Source organism: Somniosus microcephalus, chromosome 4 (genome assembly GCF_052327205.1).
Source record: "Somniosus microcephalus isolate GS21.2 chromosome 4, FLI_Smic_1.0, whole genome shotgun sequence".
Lineage (NCBI taxonomy): Eukaryota > Metazoa > Chordata > Chondrichthyes > Squaliformes > Somniosidae > Somniosus > Somniosus microcephalus.
The window spans coordinates 78172337-78189069 of NC_140990.1; the positions used below are offsets into that span (position 1 = coordinate 78172337).

At 49.5% G+C, this 16733-nt stretch overlaps 2 protein-coding genes across 3 annotated transcripts in view; one reads left to right on the forward strand and one right to left on the reverse strand.

Moving 5' to 3' along the window:
• Positions 1-5790: 5790 nt before the first annotated feature.
• LOC147119301 (uncharacterized) lies at positions 5791-7158 on the forward strand. The gene has a single exon (XM_085984938.1). The coding sequence runs from the start codon at positions 5906-5908 to the stop codon at positions 7025-7027; it is 1122 nt and encodes a 373-aa protein (XP_085841064.1). The 5' UTR covers positions 5791-5905; the 3' UTR covers positions 7028-7158.
• Positions 7159-11629: 4471 nt separating this feature from the next.
• LOC147119302 (uncharacterized) overlaps positions 11630-16733 on the reverse strand; it is a 39674-nt gene continuing 34570 nt past the window's right edge. Inside the window, exons 1-3 of one of the 2 annotated variants that reach the window (XM_085984955.1) lie at positions 15494-16200; positions 14518-14519; positions 11630-12550 (exon numbers count right to left, since the gene is read on the reverse strand). In XM_085984955.1, coding sequence (XP_085841081.1) covers positions 12040-12550; positions 14518-14519; positions 15494-16156 — 1176 coding nt within the window. In that variant the 5' untranslated portion in view covers positions 16157-16200 and the 3' untranslated portion in view covers positions 11630-12039. Of the gene's footprint in view, positions 12551-14517; positions 14520-15152; positions 16523-16733 lie in introns of those variants that run through there. The other variant, XM_085984954.1, reaches the window with a different exon arrangement.

A 16733-nucleotide genomic window follows, 5' to 3' on the forward strand; every position in this document is an offset into this window, starting at 1 on the left:
CGCGTCCCCCCGGGGTTCATGAACCCGCTTCCTGAGCTCGGGGTGTGAGCGGCCCGCGTCCCCCCGGGGTTCATGAACTCGCTCCCTGAGCTCGGGGTGTGAGCGGCCCGCGTCCCCCCGGGGTTCATGAACCCGCTCCCTGAGCTCGGGGTGTGAGCGGCCCGCGTCCCCCCGGGGTTCATGAACTCGCTCCCTGAGCTCGGGGTGTGAGCAGCCTGCGTCCCTCCGGGGTTCATGAACCCGCTCCCTGAGCTCGGGGTGTGAGCGGCCCGCGTCCCTCCGGGGTTCATGAACCCGCTCCCTGAGCTCAGGGTGTGAGCAGCCCGCGTCCCCCCGGGGTTCATGAACCCGCTCCCTGAGCTCTGGGTGTGAGCGGCCCGCGTCCCCCCGGGGTTCATGAACCCGCTCCCTGAGCTCTCTCACCTGATGTGTCAGCGGCTGCTGCCAAGGTCCGCGCATGCTCAGCTCATGCTGCCCGGGTGATTGACGGGAGCTCCGGACCAATAGGAAGAGCGGGGCGGGGCTGGAGGACCGAGCGGGCGGCGGGTCCTCCAACCAATCGGAGTGTGTGAGGGGCGGGGCTTGACCTTCAAACCTGAACAACAGAAGGTGAGCTGAGCATGCGCGGATCTTGGCAGTCTGTCAATGGAGAAATGGTGATTGGTCAGGGAGCGTCTGTAAATGGTGGAGAAATGGAGACTGGTCAGGGAGAGTCTGTAAATGGAGGAGAAATGGTGACTGGTCAGGGAGCGTCTGTAAATGGAGGAGAAATGGAGACTGGTCAGGGAGCGCCTGCAAATGGAGGAGAAATGGATACTGGTCAGGGAGCGTCTGTAAATGGAGAAGTGGTGATTGGTCAGGGAGCGTGTGTAAATGGAGAAGAAATGGTGATAGGTCAAGGGTCGTCTGTAAATAAAGGAGAAATTATTCATTATTTTGGGGCTTGGTTTGTGTGAATAAATATATCACTAATTTCAATTCGACTCTTTTCCGTGCTCCAGCTCCTGTAAATACTGGCTGGAGAGGGGCCGGACTCTCGGGAGGCTCCACACCGCTGGCTCCCCGTGTGTCCGTGATCTCCCATTAGATTAATGTGCATCTGTTGTGGGTGTGTTTAACAAAGTGTCCAAAACAATTCGAAAGGTGGGGAACCAGTGAGTGTAGAACTGAACCCAGCCAGAGTCAGCACCTTCAGGGGAGGAGAGGGAGGGGAACCAGTGAGTGTAGAACTGAACCCAGCCAGAGTCAGCACCTTCAGGGGAGGAGAGAGAGGGGAACCAGTGAGTGTAGAACTGAACCCAGCCAGAGTCAGCACCTTCAGGGGAGGAGAGGGAGGGGAACCAGTGAGTGTAGAACTGAACTCAGCCAGAGTCAGCACCTTCAGGGGAGGAGAGGGGGTGTAACCAGTGAACGTAGAACTGAACCCAGCCAGAGTCAGCACCTTCAGGGCAGGAGAGGGAGGGGAACCAGTGCGTGTAGAACTGAACCCAGCCAGAGTCAGCACCTTCAGGGGAGGAGAGGGAGGGGAACCAGTGAGTGTAGAACTGAACCCAGCCAGGGTCAGCACCTTCAGGGGAGGAGAGGGAGGGGAACCAGTGAGTGTAGAACTGAACCCAGCCAGAGTCAGCACCTTCAGGGGAGGAGAGGGAGGGCAACCAGTGAGTGTAGAACTGAACCCAGCCAGAGTCAGCACCTTCAGGGCAGGAGAAGGAGGGGAACCAGTGACTGTAGAACTGAACCCAGCCAGAGTCAGCACCTTCAGGGGAGGAGAGGGAGGGGAACCAGTGAGTGTAGAACTGAACCCAGCCAGAGTCAGCACCTTCAGGGCTGAGGAAAAAATTTGGAGATCGTGCGATGGGCTTGGATTTTAGCACAGGGAGGGGGGAGCGTGTGGGGGACAGGGATTTATCGCTTTCGGGGAACAAGAGAGGAAAGAATGTTCCATAGAAGCTAGAATTGTCTGTTTTGAATTTCTATCCTGTACTTACAGTGATGACTTTTGTAAACTCCTTTTACAGGGTATTAGAAGGGGAGGATTTGCAGACGGGAAACTGAAACCAAACATCATGTCAAGATCTGACAGAGTCACTCAATTCATCAGGACCTGAATATCATCGGCCTTTAAATGTGGAAGGAGAAATGTTTGTCTGTTCTGTCTGAGGGGAAAGATTTCAAACATCAGTGTGACTGGAAAAGCACCGAGACACACACACCTGAGTGAGAGTGTTCCAGTGCACTGACTGTGGGAAGAGCTTTAACCAGTTACACAACCTGAAAAAACATCGCACCATTCACAGCGGGGAGAAACCGTACACGTATTCAGTGTGTGGATGAGGCTTCAACTGATCATCCAACCTGGAGAGACACAAGGACACCCGCACCATGGAGAAACCGTGGGAATGTGGGAAGGGATTCAATTACCCATCTGAGCTGGAAAATCATCGGCGCACTCACACCGGGGAGAGGCCGTTCACCTGCTCCATGTGTGGGAAGGGATTCACTAACTCCTCCAGCCTCACTGCACACCAACTTGTTCACTCTAATAAGAGACCATTTGAATGTGCTGACTGTGAGCAGAGCTTTAAAAGCAGAACACATCTGATGCAACACCAACGCACTCACACTGGGGAGAGGCAGTTCACCTGCTCCGTGTGTGGGAAGGGATTCGCTCAGTCATCCACACTCGCTTTTTCCTTCATTTACAGACGCTCCCTGACCAGTCTCCATTTCTCCTTCATTTACAGACGTTCCCTGACCAGTCACCATTTCTCCTTTATTTACAGACGCTCCCTGACCAGTCTCCATTTCTCCTCCATTTACAGACGCTCCCTGACCAGCCTCGATTTCTCCTTCATTTACAGACGCTCCGTGACCAATTTCCATTCTCCTTTCATTACAGACGCTCCCTGACCAGTCTCCATTTCTCCTCCATTTACAGACACTCCCTGACCAGTTTCCATTTCTCCTTTCATTAGACACTCCCTGATCAGTCACCATTTCTGCACCATTTACAGATGCTCCCTGATCAGTCACCATTTCACCCCCATTTATAGACGCTCCCTGACCAATCACCATTTCTCCTACATTTACAGACACTCCCTGACCTGTCACCATTCCTCCTCCATTTAGACGCTCCCTGACCAGTCACCATTTCTCCTCCATTTACAGACACTCCCTGACCAGTCTCCATTTCTCCTTCATTTACAGATGCTCCCTGACCAATCACCATTTCACCCCCATTTATAGACGCTCCCTGACCAATCACCATTTCTTCTACATTTACAGACACTCCCTGACCAGTCACCATTCCTCCTCCATTTACAGACGCTCCCTGACCAGTCACCATTTCTCCTCCATTTACAGACGCTCCCTGACCAGTCACCATTTCTCCTCCATTTACAGATGCTCCCTGACCAGTCACCATTTCTCCTTCATTTACAAACGCTCCCTGACCAGTCACCATTTCTCCTCCATTTACAGATGCTCCCTGACCAGTCTCCATTTCTCCTCCATTTACAGACGCTCCCTGACCAGTCTCCATTTCTCCTCCATTTACAGACGCTCCCTGACCAGTCACCATTTCTCCTCCATTTACAGACGCTCCCTGACCAGTCACCATTTCTCCTCCATTTACAGACGCTCCCTGACTAGTCACCATTTCTCCTTCATTTACAGACGCTCCCTGACCAGTCTCCATTTCTCCTTCATTTACAGACGCTCCCTGACTCACTTCCTGTCTGTCCCGGAGTTTGGCGCTTTGTTGAGATTCGGGCCGGAGTGAAACGGGGACCCGCGGGTGGGGGCGGATAATGTTCACTGCTCTTATAATCGGGCCTGGGGCCGCTCTCGGGGTGTGTGAAGCCTCGCCACCCGCGCATGCTCAGCTCTCACAGCCCAACAATCAGCGTCTCCCGCGCATGCTCAGCTCACACTGCCCAACAATCAGCCTCTCCCGCGCATGCTCAGCTTACCTCCAGTTGTTCAGGTTTAAAGGTCAAGCCCCGCCCCTCGCACACTCCGATTGGTTGGGGGATCCGCCGCCCGCTCGTTCCTCCAGACCCGCCCCACTCTTTCTGTTGATCCGGAGCTCCCGTCAATCACCCGGGAAGAGTGAGTTGAGCATGCGCGGGAGTGACCGGACAGGAGAAACCACAATTGGATCGACACAGCAGAGCCGCCAATCCAGAGCCGGCTTGTATCAGGGCGGGCGCTGGATGCGGAAGTCGCTCCCTGGCCGCCTGTGTAGGTCTTTTTGTTGCTTCAGTTTGAGCTGGAGTGGAGATGGAGGAGAACTGCAGGGTTTAACCCCCAGTACTTCTGAGCCCAGGAGGACCCAACAATTTCCAATGTGGGACTGTCACGGCAGGTGGATTCTGGGGGAGATTAGGTTGTTAAACAGACACTGTCCCTACAATGTAAAAGACTATTGTTTTAGGAACAAGTATTTCTGTAAAGGCTTTTAATCCAGTTTTTGTTAATTAATTCATGGGATGTGGGCGTCGCTGGCAAGGCAGCATTTATTGCCGATCCCTAAATGCCCTTGAGGAGGTGGTGGTGAGTCACTTTCTTGAACCACAGAGGGCAGTTCAGAGTCAACCGAATTGCTGTGGGTCTGGAGTCACAAAGAGGCCAGACTGGCTAAGGACAGCAGATTTCCTCCCCTAAAGGACATTCATGAACCAGATGGGTTTCTACGACAACCCAATAACTTCATGGGCACGGTGGCATAGTGGTTAGCACTGTTGCCTCACAGCGCCAGGGACCCGGGTTCAAATCTGGCCTCGGGCGACTGTCTGTGTGGAGTTTGCACATTCTCCCTGTGTCTGCGTGGGTTTCCTCCGGGTGCTCCGGTTTCCTCCCACTGTCCAAAGATGTGCAGGTTAGGTTGATTTGGCTATGATAAATTGACCCTTAGTGTTAGGGGATTAAATACGCGGGGATAGGGTGGGATATGTGTCGGTGCAGGCTTGATGGGCCGAAATGGCCTCTATCTGCACTGTAGATTCTGTGATTACAGATACTAGCTTTTTATTCCAGATTTATTTAATCAACTGAATTTCAATTCCACAGCTGCCGTGGTGGGTTTTGAATTTATGTCTCTGGATCATTAGTCCAGGCCTCTGGATTACTAGTCCAGTAACATAACCACTATGCTACTGTACCCCCATCCAGTTTACATCTGCAGATTTTTTTAATTCATTCGTGGGATGTGGGCGTCACTGGCAAGGCCAGCATATGTTGCCAGTCCCCAGTTTCCCGTTGAGAAGGTGATGGTGGGCCGCCTTCTTGAACCACTGCAGTCCGTGTGGTGAAGGTACTCCCACAATGCTGTCAGGTGAGGAGATCCAGGATTTTCACCCAGTGACGATGAAGGAACGGCGATAGATGTCCAAGACAGGGTGGTATGTGACTTGGTGGGGAACTTGGAGGTGATGGTGTTCCCTGGCACCTTGTCCTTCAAGGTGGGAGAGGTCGCGGGTTTAGGAGGTTCTGTCAAAGTTCTTGTCGAGTTGCAGATGTATAAAGTCCCTCTCCTTCCCCCCCCTTTCGCTCCCACCTCTCTCCTCCCATATAGGCGAGAGTCTTGTTCAGGCCCATATGGGTGCGGGTTCCCTTCCTTGAGGACATCAGTGAACCAGTTGGGATTTTATGACAATCCGGCAGCTTTCACGGTCACGTTTTCTGCTGCCGGCCCCACAAATGACCAGATTCATTGAGCTCAATTTCACAGCCTGCCTTTTTTTTTGTGGGTTCTCTCTCACGCTCTCTTTTTCCTGTTTTAAATTAATCTTGCAGGGTATGAGGAGTGGAGAATTTGTGGACAGGAAGCTCAAGCCAAACATCACATCAAGATCTGACAAAGTCACTCGATTCATCAGGTCCTGAATATCATTGGTGTTTGAACATGGAAGTAAAATGCACCGTTCACAGCGGGGAGAAACCGTACACATGTTCTGTGTGTGGACGAAGCTTCAGCCGATCATCTAGCCTGTCGAGACACAAGCGCAGTCACACTGGGGAGAAACCGTGGAAATGTGGGGACTGTGGGAAAGGATTCAATTACCCGTCTGAGCTGGAAACTCATCGGCGCAGGCACACGGGGGAGAGGCCGTTCACCTGCTCCGTGTGTGGGAATGGATTCACTCAGTCATCTGCCCTGCTGACACACCAGCGCATTCACACCGAGGAGAAGTTGTTCACCTGCTCTGTGTGTGGGAAAGGATTCGCTCATTTCTCTGCCCTGCTGAGGCACCAACGGGTTCACACTGATGAGAGAGACTTTAAATGCTCCAACTGCGAGAAGAGCTTTAAACGCCCTGAGGCACTGATGGAGCACCAGTACATTCACACCGGTTACACACCGTTCAGCTGCTCTCACTGCGGGAAGAGGTTCGGGCGATCGCGTGACCTGCTGACACACCAGCGAGTTCACACTGGGGAGAGGCCGTTCACCTGCCTCGAATGTGGGAAGGGATTCACTCAGTCATCAAATCTGCTGAAGCACCGGCGAGTTCACACTGACGAGAGACCTTTTAAATGCCTGGACTGCGGGAAGAGCTACAAAAGTTCTGGGGAACTGATGTGCCATCAACGTGTTCACACTGATGAGAGACCATTCAGGTGCTCTCACTGCGGGACTGGATTCAGGCGGTCATCTGAACTCGCTGTCCACCAACGAGTTCACACTGGGGAGAGGCCGTTCACCTGCTCCGTGTGTGGGAAGGGATTCACTCAGTCATCCGGCCTTGTGACACACCAGCGAGTTCACACTGGGGAGAGGCCATTCATCTGCTCCATGTGTGGGAAGGGATTCACTCAGTCACCACATCTACTGGCTCACCAACTTGTTCACACCAATAAGAGACCTTTTAAATGTTCTGACTGTGGGAAGAGCTTTAAAAGCGCAAAAGATCTGCTGACACACCAATGCACTCACACTGGGGAGAGGCCGTTCACCTGCTCTGTCTGTGGGAAGGGATTTAATCGATCATCCAGCCTACTGACACACCAGCAAGTTCACATGTGACTGCAGGGGTTGGATTCTGCTGTTGTTAAACACTTCCAGGACTGAAACATGTTCATTCTGACAGTTTGTGTTTGTTTCTGCTGATGTCAATAAACCCTGTAATATTCTGGATAAATCAGCTTTGCTTTAAACACATTGTTGTAGTTTTTCATCTTTCCCATCTGGGTGTTTAGCATCACCTGGCTGGAGCTCAGAAAGGACAATCTGGGGGAGGATCGTACGGCGGGAACTGAACTTCAGCCTGGACACAGTTCTTCAGGGCCACACTGAGGGGGGCAAACGGCACTTTGGTCTTTCTCGTCTCTCTTCACTGACAGCAAAGTCCCCGTGCGGGTAATCTTGAAGCCTGTAAGAAATGTGTCCCAGCCGCTCTCTTCCATGGTTCAGAGCTCCTAGGCACAGAACAGAAGGCTCCTTTACAACTGTGTTTAGAGTCAGGAAGAACAACGGTGAATGCTGGGAACGTGCTGTCGAATCAGAGATTGGTGTCAAACTGCGATCTGTTCCTGACTGAAAGTGAAACAGCAGGTTTAAGTTTCCAGTCTAAAAATGACTGTGGTAATTATTCTATGAAGGTTTAACGTGTTTGTCTGACAGTCCTGACTCTAAATAAATCTGTTTAATATAAATTGGTTAAAGTCTGCATTAAAATAGCAGATGGAGGAGTTCACAGGAGCCTGTTAACTGCTGGTACAATTATACAACAGACATTTGATCTCCAGATAAAGAAGGACCTGCAGCGTGTTTCCAGGAATTCCCTGTTTTATTGATGTGTGTGTTAGACACCAGGATAACTAAAAATACATGACCCGGAACATCCACTGGGGTGCGATCCCGACAGTTACTCTGGGATCACTCCCGCTGTGGAACTCCACCACTGACCCTGCTGAAGGTTGTAGGCTCAGGGAGTGGGGCCTCCAGGAGTGGACGGTAAGAAAGCTGGGTTTCAGTATCCTGACAAATATATGGTGAGGAACCAGAGGAATCCTTACTGAGGAACCGTCTGGGGTTTTACCGGCCAGCATAGGTCTAGGGGTGAATGATCCCTGACTCCCCGAATTGTCTTACATTGAACCCAGTTTGTAACAAGATGAATTCAGTTTATAGGAGAATAGGGACAAATATCACCCACAATTGAGGGAGTCAAAAGCAGCCATTAGAGAAGTTAAGAGATATTTGGAAAAGAAGATGCTGCACAATTATGGTAATAATAGTAAAAGCTTATCCAGCGTCGTCAGAAGACATAGTTACACAGAGTTACATAGATGACAGAGTCTACAGCACAGGAACAGGCCATTCGGCCCAACTGGTCAATGCCGGTGTTTCTGCTCCACACGAGTCTCCTCCCACCACTCTTCATCTAACCCTATTAGCATATCCTTCTATTCCTTTCTCCCTCATGTGCTTATCTACCTTCCCCATGAATGTATCTGTGCTATTCGCCTCAACTACTCCTTGTGGTAGCACGTTCCACATTCTGACCTCTCTTTGGGTAAAGAAGTTTCCCCTGAATTCCCCATTGGATTTATTAGAGACTGTGTTATATTTATGACCTGTAGTTTTGGACTCCCCCACAAGTAGAAACATTTTCTCCAGGTCCACCCGATATAATCTTTTCATCATCTTAAAGACCTCGATCAGGTCACCCATCGGCCTTCTCTTTATTCTAGAGAAAAGAGCCCCAGCCTGTTCAGCCTTTCCTGATAAGTATATCATCTCAGTTCTAGGATCATCCTTGCAAAGCCTTTTTCCACCTTCTCCAATGTCTCTATATCCTTTTTATAATATGGTGACCAGAACTGTGCACTGTACTCCAAGTGTGGTCTAACCAAGGTTCAATACAAGTTTAACATAACTTTTCTGCTTTTCAGTTCTATCCCTCTAGAAATGATCCCCAGTCCATTGTTTGCTCCTGTTATGGCCTCATTAACCTGCGTCGCTACTTTTAGTGATTTGTGTATCTGGACCCCGAGTTCCCTTTGCTCCTCTACCCCATTTAGATTCTTATTTTCCAAGTAGTGTGTGGCCTCCTTATTCTACCTACCAAAATGCACCACCTATCTTAAAATTAATTTGCTAATTATCCTTCCATTCTGCAAGTTTATTGTCTTCTTGCATGTTGTCAGTCTTCCTCAGTATTAACTCTACCTCCCAATTTGGTGTCATGGACAAATTTTGAAATTGTACCTCTGATTCCCGAGTCCAAATCATTTCTGTCAATGGTGAACAACAGTGATCCCTGCACCGATCCCTGTGGAACACCACTTCCCACCTTTTGCCAGTCTGAGTAGCTACTCCCAACCCCTACTCTCTGTTTCCTGGTTTGTAACCAGCTTGCTATCCATAACAGTTTGTAAGATCTAGAAGATGACCAAGGTCAGGCCGTGTGGAGTGAAGGGCCCGGCAGCAGAATGGATGGAAAGATGGCTACAAAACAGAAATCAGAGGGTTGGAGTTAAGGGAAGTTTGTTGCGATCTTTCCATCCATTCTGCTGCCTGACCTTTGACTCCACACAGCCTGACCGTGGTCATCTTGTAGACCGTACATACTGCAGACACAGTGCACCAGTGGTGGAGGGGGTGGATATTGAGTCCTGTGGCAGGGGCGCTGATGAAGTGGATTTCTCTGTCCGTGAGTTTTGAGGCATCGCTAGTGGCGTTTTTCACCACTTTCCACCTTTTAAAAACAACCTTGCTGCCAGTTTATTAAAGCCATTAACAGCCGCTCGGGTGGGACACACCAATAACTGAGGCCTTGTTTCCCTTAGAATGACAGGCCTGAACCCGAGTTAGAAAACATTTAGTAATTAAACCAGACTGGGCGGGGCCTGAGGTGCGAGTTAGTAACGGAAAATCCTCCAGTCTGCAAAACAGCCATTTACCACAACTCGCTGTTTTCTGTCCTTAAGCCAATTCCTTATCCAAACTGCCACTGACCCACCTATTCCTTGAGCCTCAATTTTGTTAACCAGCCTTCTATGTGGTACTTTGTCAAATGCCTTCCGAAAATCCATGTAGACAACATCCTTCTTAGGCAGTCCCTCGGAACTGAGGATGACTTGCTTCCACATTAAAAATGAGTTCTCAGGTGACTGATGAGTCCAATGCGGGACCTACAGTCTGTCACAGGTGGGGCAGACGGTGGTTGAAGGGGCGGGTGGGTGGGGTGCTTGGGTTGACGTGCGCTCCTTGCGCTGCCTGCGCTTGGCTTCTGCTTGTTCCCGGCGAAGAGACTCGAGGTGTTCGGCACCTTCCCGGATGCTTCTCCTCCACTTTTTGTGGTCTTGGGCCAGGGATTCCCAGGTGTCGATGGGGATGTTACACCTTTTCAAGGAGGCAACAAGACAACAAAAAAAGACAACATCCATTGCATTTCCTTCATCAATCGTCTCTGTTACTTCATCAAAAAATTTAATTAGATTAGTCAAACACGATCTTCCTTTTACAAATCCGTGTTGGCTCTCCTTAATTAGCTTAAACCTCTCCAAATGCCCGTTAATTTTTTCCTTGATTATTGTTGCTAAAACTTTACCCACCACTGATGTTAAACTGACCGGCCTGTAGTTACTAGGATTGTCCTCACACCCTTTCTTGAACAATGGTGTCACATTTGCCACTTTCCAATCCTAGGCACCTCCCCCACATTTAGGGAAGATTGGAAAATTATGGCCAGCACTTCCACTATCTCCTCTCCCAATTCCCTTAGCAACCTGGAATGCAAGCCATTTGGACCAAGCGACTTGTCCACTCTAAGCATACCCAGCCTTTCTAGTACATCCTGTCTATCAATTTTCACTCCTTCCATTCCTTCTACCATTTCCACTTCTACCGATATTTTGTCAGCATCCACTTCCTTAGTAAACACCGATACAAAGTACTCATTGAATATTCTAGCCTTGCCCTGCGCCTCTAAGCATATATCACCTTCTTTGTCCCTAATAGGACCCACCCCGCCTCTTACTACCCGCTTACTGTTTACATGCCGGTAGAAGATTTGTGGGTTCCCTTTTATGTTAACTGCCATTCTACTCTCATATTCTCTCTTTGCCAATCTTATTTTCATCTTCACATCCCCTCTCAACTTTTTGTATTTGGTCTGATTCTCCCTTGAAGAATTCACCTGACATGTATCATACACCCTCTTTTTTTGTTTCATCATCTTCTCTATCTCCCTCGTCATCCAAGGAGCCCTTGCTTTGGTTCCCTTACCCTTCACTCTTGTTGGAATGTACCTAGCCTGTACTTGGAACATCTCCTCCTTAAAGATCACCCATTGTTCCGTTACAGTTTTTCCTGTCAGTCTTTGGTTCCATTTTGCCCTGGCTAGATCCCTTCGCATCCCATTGAAGTTAGCCCTATTCCAGTTTAGAAGTTCCACTCTAGATTGTTCCTTGCTCCTCTCCATTGCTAATCTAAATCTTGTGATACGATGATCACTCGTACCCAAGTGTTCTCCCACAGACACTTGGTCGACCTGGCCCACCTCATTCCCCAGCACCAGATCCAGCAATGCCTCCTTCCTAGTTGGGCCAAGAACATACTGGTGAAGGAAATTCTCCTGAACACAATTCAGAAATTCCTACCCTCCTTTCCCTTCACCCCAGCATTATCCCAATCGATATTTGGGTAATTAAAGTCCCCCAATATCACCACTCTATAGCTCTTGCATATCTCTGCGATTTCCCTGCAGATTTGCTCCTCTACCTCCCTCTCACTATTTGGAGGCCTATACAATACCCCCAATAGCGTGATCATATTCTTTTTGCTCCTCAACTCAATAACTCAATTAAAGCACTCTCATCATAAATTAAGGGGAAAGATCAGACAGCGGTTCTTAAATGAACACTGCAGCCCCAACAAGTCAATCAGCTATATATCCAGAATATTAAACTCCATCCCAGTTATAGGGGTTATTAACATCAGCAGAAACAAACCCCAACTGTCACAATGAACATGGTTCAGTCCTGGATGTGATTAACAGAAGCAATAACAGCAGAATCCAACCCTTGCAGTCACTTGTGAACTTGCTGATGTTTCAGCAGGTTGCATGAGAGATCGAATCCCTTCTCACACACGGAGCAGGTGAACGGTTTCGCCCCGGTGTGAACTCGCTGGTGTGTCAGTAGGTGGGATGCCTGAGTGAATCCCTTCCCACACACAGAGCAGGTGAATGTCCTCTCCCCAGTGTGAACTCGCTGGTGTGTCAGAAACTCGGAAGAATGAGCGAATCCCTTCTCACACACGGAGCAGGTGAAAGACCTCTCTCCGGTGTGAACTTGCTGGTGTGTCAGCAAGTGGGATGACCGACTGAATCCCTCCCCGCACACAGTGCAAGTGAACGGCCTCTCCCCAGTGTGAACTCGCTGCTGTAGAATGAGGTTGGATGACTGCTTGAATCTCTTCCCACAGTGAGTGCAACTGAATGGTCTCTCATCATTGTGAACTTGCTGTGTTTGGAGAATGGATGAGCGAGTGAATCCCTTCCCACATATGGAGCAAGTGAACGGCCTCTCCCCAGTGTGACTGCGTTGATGAATTTCCAGTTGGGAAGGGTAATTGAATCGCTTACCACAGTCCCCACATTTCCACAGTTTCTCCGTGGTGCGGGTGTCCTTGTGTCTCTCCAGGTTGAACGATCAGTTGAAGCTTCGTCCACACACAGAACACGTGTAGTTTCTCCCCGCTGTGAACGGTGCAATGTTTTTTCAGGCTGTGTAACTGGTTAAAGCTCTTTCCACAGTCAGTGCACTGGAACACTCTCACTTGGGTGTGTGTGTCTCGGTGCTTTTCCAGTCACACTGATGTTTGAAATCCCTGTGGACCACCACTTCTCACCTTTTGTCAGGCTGATTAGCTACTCCCAATGCCTACTCTCTGTTTCCTGTTTTGTAACCAGCTTGCTATCCATAAACAATATGTACGGTCTACAAGATGACCAAGGTCAGGCCGTGTGGAGTGAAGGGCCAGGCAGCAGAATGGATGGAAAGATGGCTACAAAACAGAAATCAGAGGGTTGGAGTTAAGGGAAGTTTGTTGCGATCTTTCCATCCATTCTGCTGCCTGACCTTTGACTCCACACGGCCTGACCGTGGTCATCTTGTAGACCGTACATACTGCAGACACAGTGCACCAGTGGTGGAGAGGGTGGATATTGAGTCCTGTGGCAGGGGCGCTGATGAAGTGGATTTCTCTGTCTGTGAGTTTTGAGGCATCGCTAGTGGTGTTTTTCACCACTTTCCACCTTTAAAAACAACCTTGCTGCCAGTTTATTAAAGCCATTAACAGCCGCTCGGGTGGGACACACCAATAACTGAGGCCTTGTTTCCCTCACAATGACAGGCCTGAACCCGAGTTAGAAAACATTTAGTAATTAAACCAGACTGGGCGGGGCCTGAGGTGCGAGTCAGTAACGGAAAATTGGAGGCCAGCGTACTTCACACCAGGCCTGAGGACCCGGGGACTCGGGTTTCTGTATCATTTATTGATTAATTTAGTCTATTGCCCAATCTCAATCAGACTGGCGGGCCATCTTGCTGTCCGGCGGAGGCGAGGTTCCCCAGTGGAGAGCTCTCTAAGTGGGGGTCCTTCCCTGCACCATTGGGGATCTGGGGTGGAGACTGTTGCAGGGAGCTGTCATGTGCAACAACCTTTAAGCTCCTTTCCGGACTCCAAGGCCAGATGCGGTTTCTGTGGCCTAGAGGAGTCCATGGGCCGTGTATATATTCAGTGTGAGAGGTTGCAGCCCCTGTATAGTTACCTGAAGGGGCTGCTCCTCAACTCTTGGTTACACTTTAGCCCCACACTCCTAATCTTTGGCCGCCCAGTGCGGCGGGGGTGGGTAAGTCGGAGGATCTTCTCCTGAATCTGCTCTTGGGCCTGGCGAAAACAGCAATTTGTAGGTCCAGGATGGGTGGGGCCCATGGGGGGTTCACTCTGGCTGCCTGCCTCTCTCCCGTGGTCTTGTCCCTGCCTGGGTGGCCCTGGAGAGGGAGCAGGCAGTGTCCACCGATTCACTTGACACCTTCCTTGACCGGTGGACACCTCGGGTTAAAGAGACGATAATCGATCCTCACAATCACATTGTGATTTAATTATTAATGGTGTGTGTGTCACAAATACATTTCTTCTATTTTGATACAAAAGCTCGACTAGACATGTTAAACTACTAGTTATTTAATCAGGGCTGCAGCTGCTGAAAGGTTGACTGTACTGAGGTTTGTGGCCAGAGCTGGCAGACGTGTTGTTCTGAAGTCTGATGTCTCACCCCTGAAGAGTCTGTTTATGTCGTGTTGTAATGACCTTTTTCTGTTGCCTGCTGTCAGAAATAGAAATCAAAGTGAGATGATGCCTCACTCTGTTAATCAACTCTTTGACACATTTCCATGCATTTCCATTTCTTAATTTACAAAGATCACAACTCCATTAGTGAACAATGGATTGCCAGTCTGCCACTTTTTAGTGAGGCTTGAAAGGATTCGCTGTGAAGCTACACCTGCCCATCTGTCTGTGTGTCACTGTGTTTGGATTGTGTTAGACAACAGTCCTAATATCTCACCTACATCCATTACAATTTTTGAAATGTTAGATTGTACTTGGAATAAGCTGAGTTTGAATCTAACAATTCTGAAACTGGGAGCTGTTTAATGATTTCTGTTTTTCGCATAACTATGTAGTGATGTGATCAGTCAAAGCAAATTAAAAGATGCTGTTATTTACTGAACACAACTGAATAATTCTACAAGGATGCTATCGCAGTCTTCCTCAGTATTAATTACACCCCCCAATTTAGTGTCATCTGCAAATTTTGAAATTGTACCTCTGATTCCCAAGTCCAAATCATTCATGTAAATGGTGAACAACAGTGGTCCCAGCACCGATCCCCGGGGAACACCACTTCCCACCTTCCACCCGTCTGAGTAAATACCTTTAACTCAGCCTGTTACTATAACTGGACTTGTCTCCATTCCCGTGCCGAGGGGATTGCTTTACCAGACGGGAGGGGCAACATTTGGGGACTCTCGATTCTCCACCAATTCCCATTCCCCTTCTTTCTGGTGGATAATGGAGGTGCCACTGTGTGTAATGTGCAAGTCAGTAAGAATTGTCAGTGAGGATTAATCAGCACTTTCTAACTGGAGATGTTAATCAGCGGAACCTTTCAGACACTGAATTATACCAAAGACTAAAATAGGATTGAAGTAAAATGTATAATTTTATTGTGAACTAATTTCTGACGAGAGTCCCTGAATTAAGCGGAAGGATCGCAGACAGTGGTTCTTAAAGGGACACTGCAGTCCCTAGAACACAATCAGCTATATATCCAGAATATTAAACTCCAGCCCAATTATAGGGGTTATTAACATCAGCAGAAACAAACCCCACTGTCAGAATAAACATGGTTCAGTCCTGGATGTGATTAACACCAGGAAAAGCAGCAGAATCCAACCTCTGCAGTCATTTGTGAACGCGCTGGTGTCTCAGCAGGTGGGATGACCGAGTGAATCCCTTCTCACACACGGGGCAGGTGAACGGCCTCTCCCCAGTGTGAACTCGCTGGTGTGTCAGCAGGTTGGATGAATGAGTGAATCCCTTTCCACACACGGAGCAGGTGAACGGCCTCTCCCCAGTGTGAACTCGCTGGTGTCTCAGCAGCGTGGATGACTGAGCGAATCCCTTCCCACACACAGAACAAGTGAATGGCCTTTCCCCAGTGTGAACTCGCTGGTGTTTCAGCAGCTGGGTTGAATTCGTAAATCCATTTCCACACATGGAGCAGATGAACGGCCTCTCCCCAGTGTGAACTCGCTGGTGTGTCAGCAGAGTGGTTGACTGACTGAATCCCTTCGCACACATGGAGCAGGTGAACGGCCTCTCCCCAGTGTGAACTCGCTGGTGTGCAATGAGGTTGGATGAACACCTGAACCTCTTGCCACAGTGGGAGCAACTAAACGGTCTCTCATCAGTGTGAACTCTCTGGTGTGATTGGAGGCAGAATGACTGAGTGAATCCCTTCCCACACTCGGAGCAGGTGAATGGCCTCTCCCCGGTGTGGCTGCGCCTATGATTTTCCAGCTGGGATGGATAATTGAATCCCTTCCCACAGTCGTCACATTTCCACGGTTTCTCCATGGTGCGGGTGTCCTTGTGTCTCTCCAGGTTGGACGATCAGTTGAAGCCTCGTCCACACACACAGAACACGTGTACGGTTTCTCCCCGCTGTGAATGGTGCGATGTTTTTTCAGGCTGTGTAACTGGTTAAAGCTCTTTCCACAGTCAGTGCACTGGAACACTCTCACTCGGGTGTGTGTGTCTCGGTGCTTTTCCAGTCACGCTGATGTTTGAAATCTTTTCCCACAGACAGAACAGACAAACATTTCTCCTTCCACATTCAGAGGCCAATGATATTCAGGTCCTGATGAATGGAGTGACTGTGTCAGATCTTGATGTGATGTTTGGTTTGAGTTTGAGGTGTGTAAATGCTGCCCTTCTCACAGCCTGTAAAAGGAGTTTACAAAAGTCATCACTGTGAGTCCAGGATAGAAATTGACAAGATTCTCTCCTCCTGGTTCCAGGCCAAGGGGGCCGCGCATGCGCCCTGCTGCCCCCTTAGCCTCTCAAGATGGCGGCCGTTACCCCGGGCCTGTCACCGGGAGAAAGCCCTGCAGCTACCGCCCCGCTCGGGGCAAACGCCCGGCCCGGAGGCTCT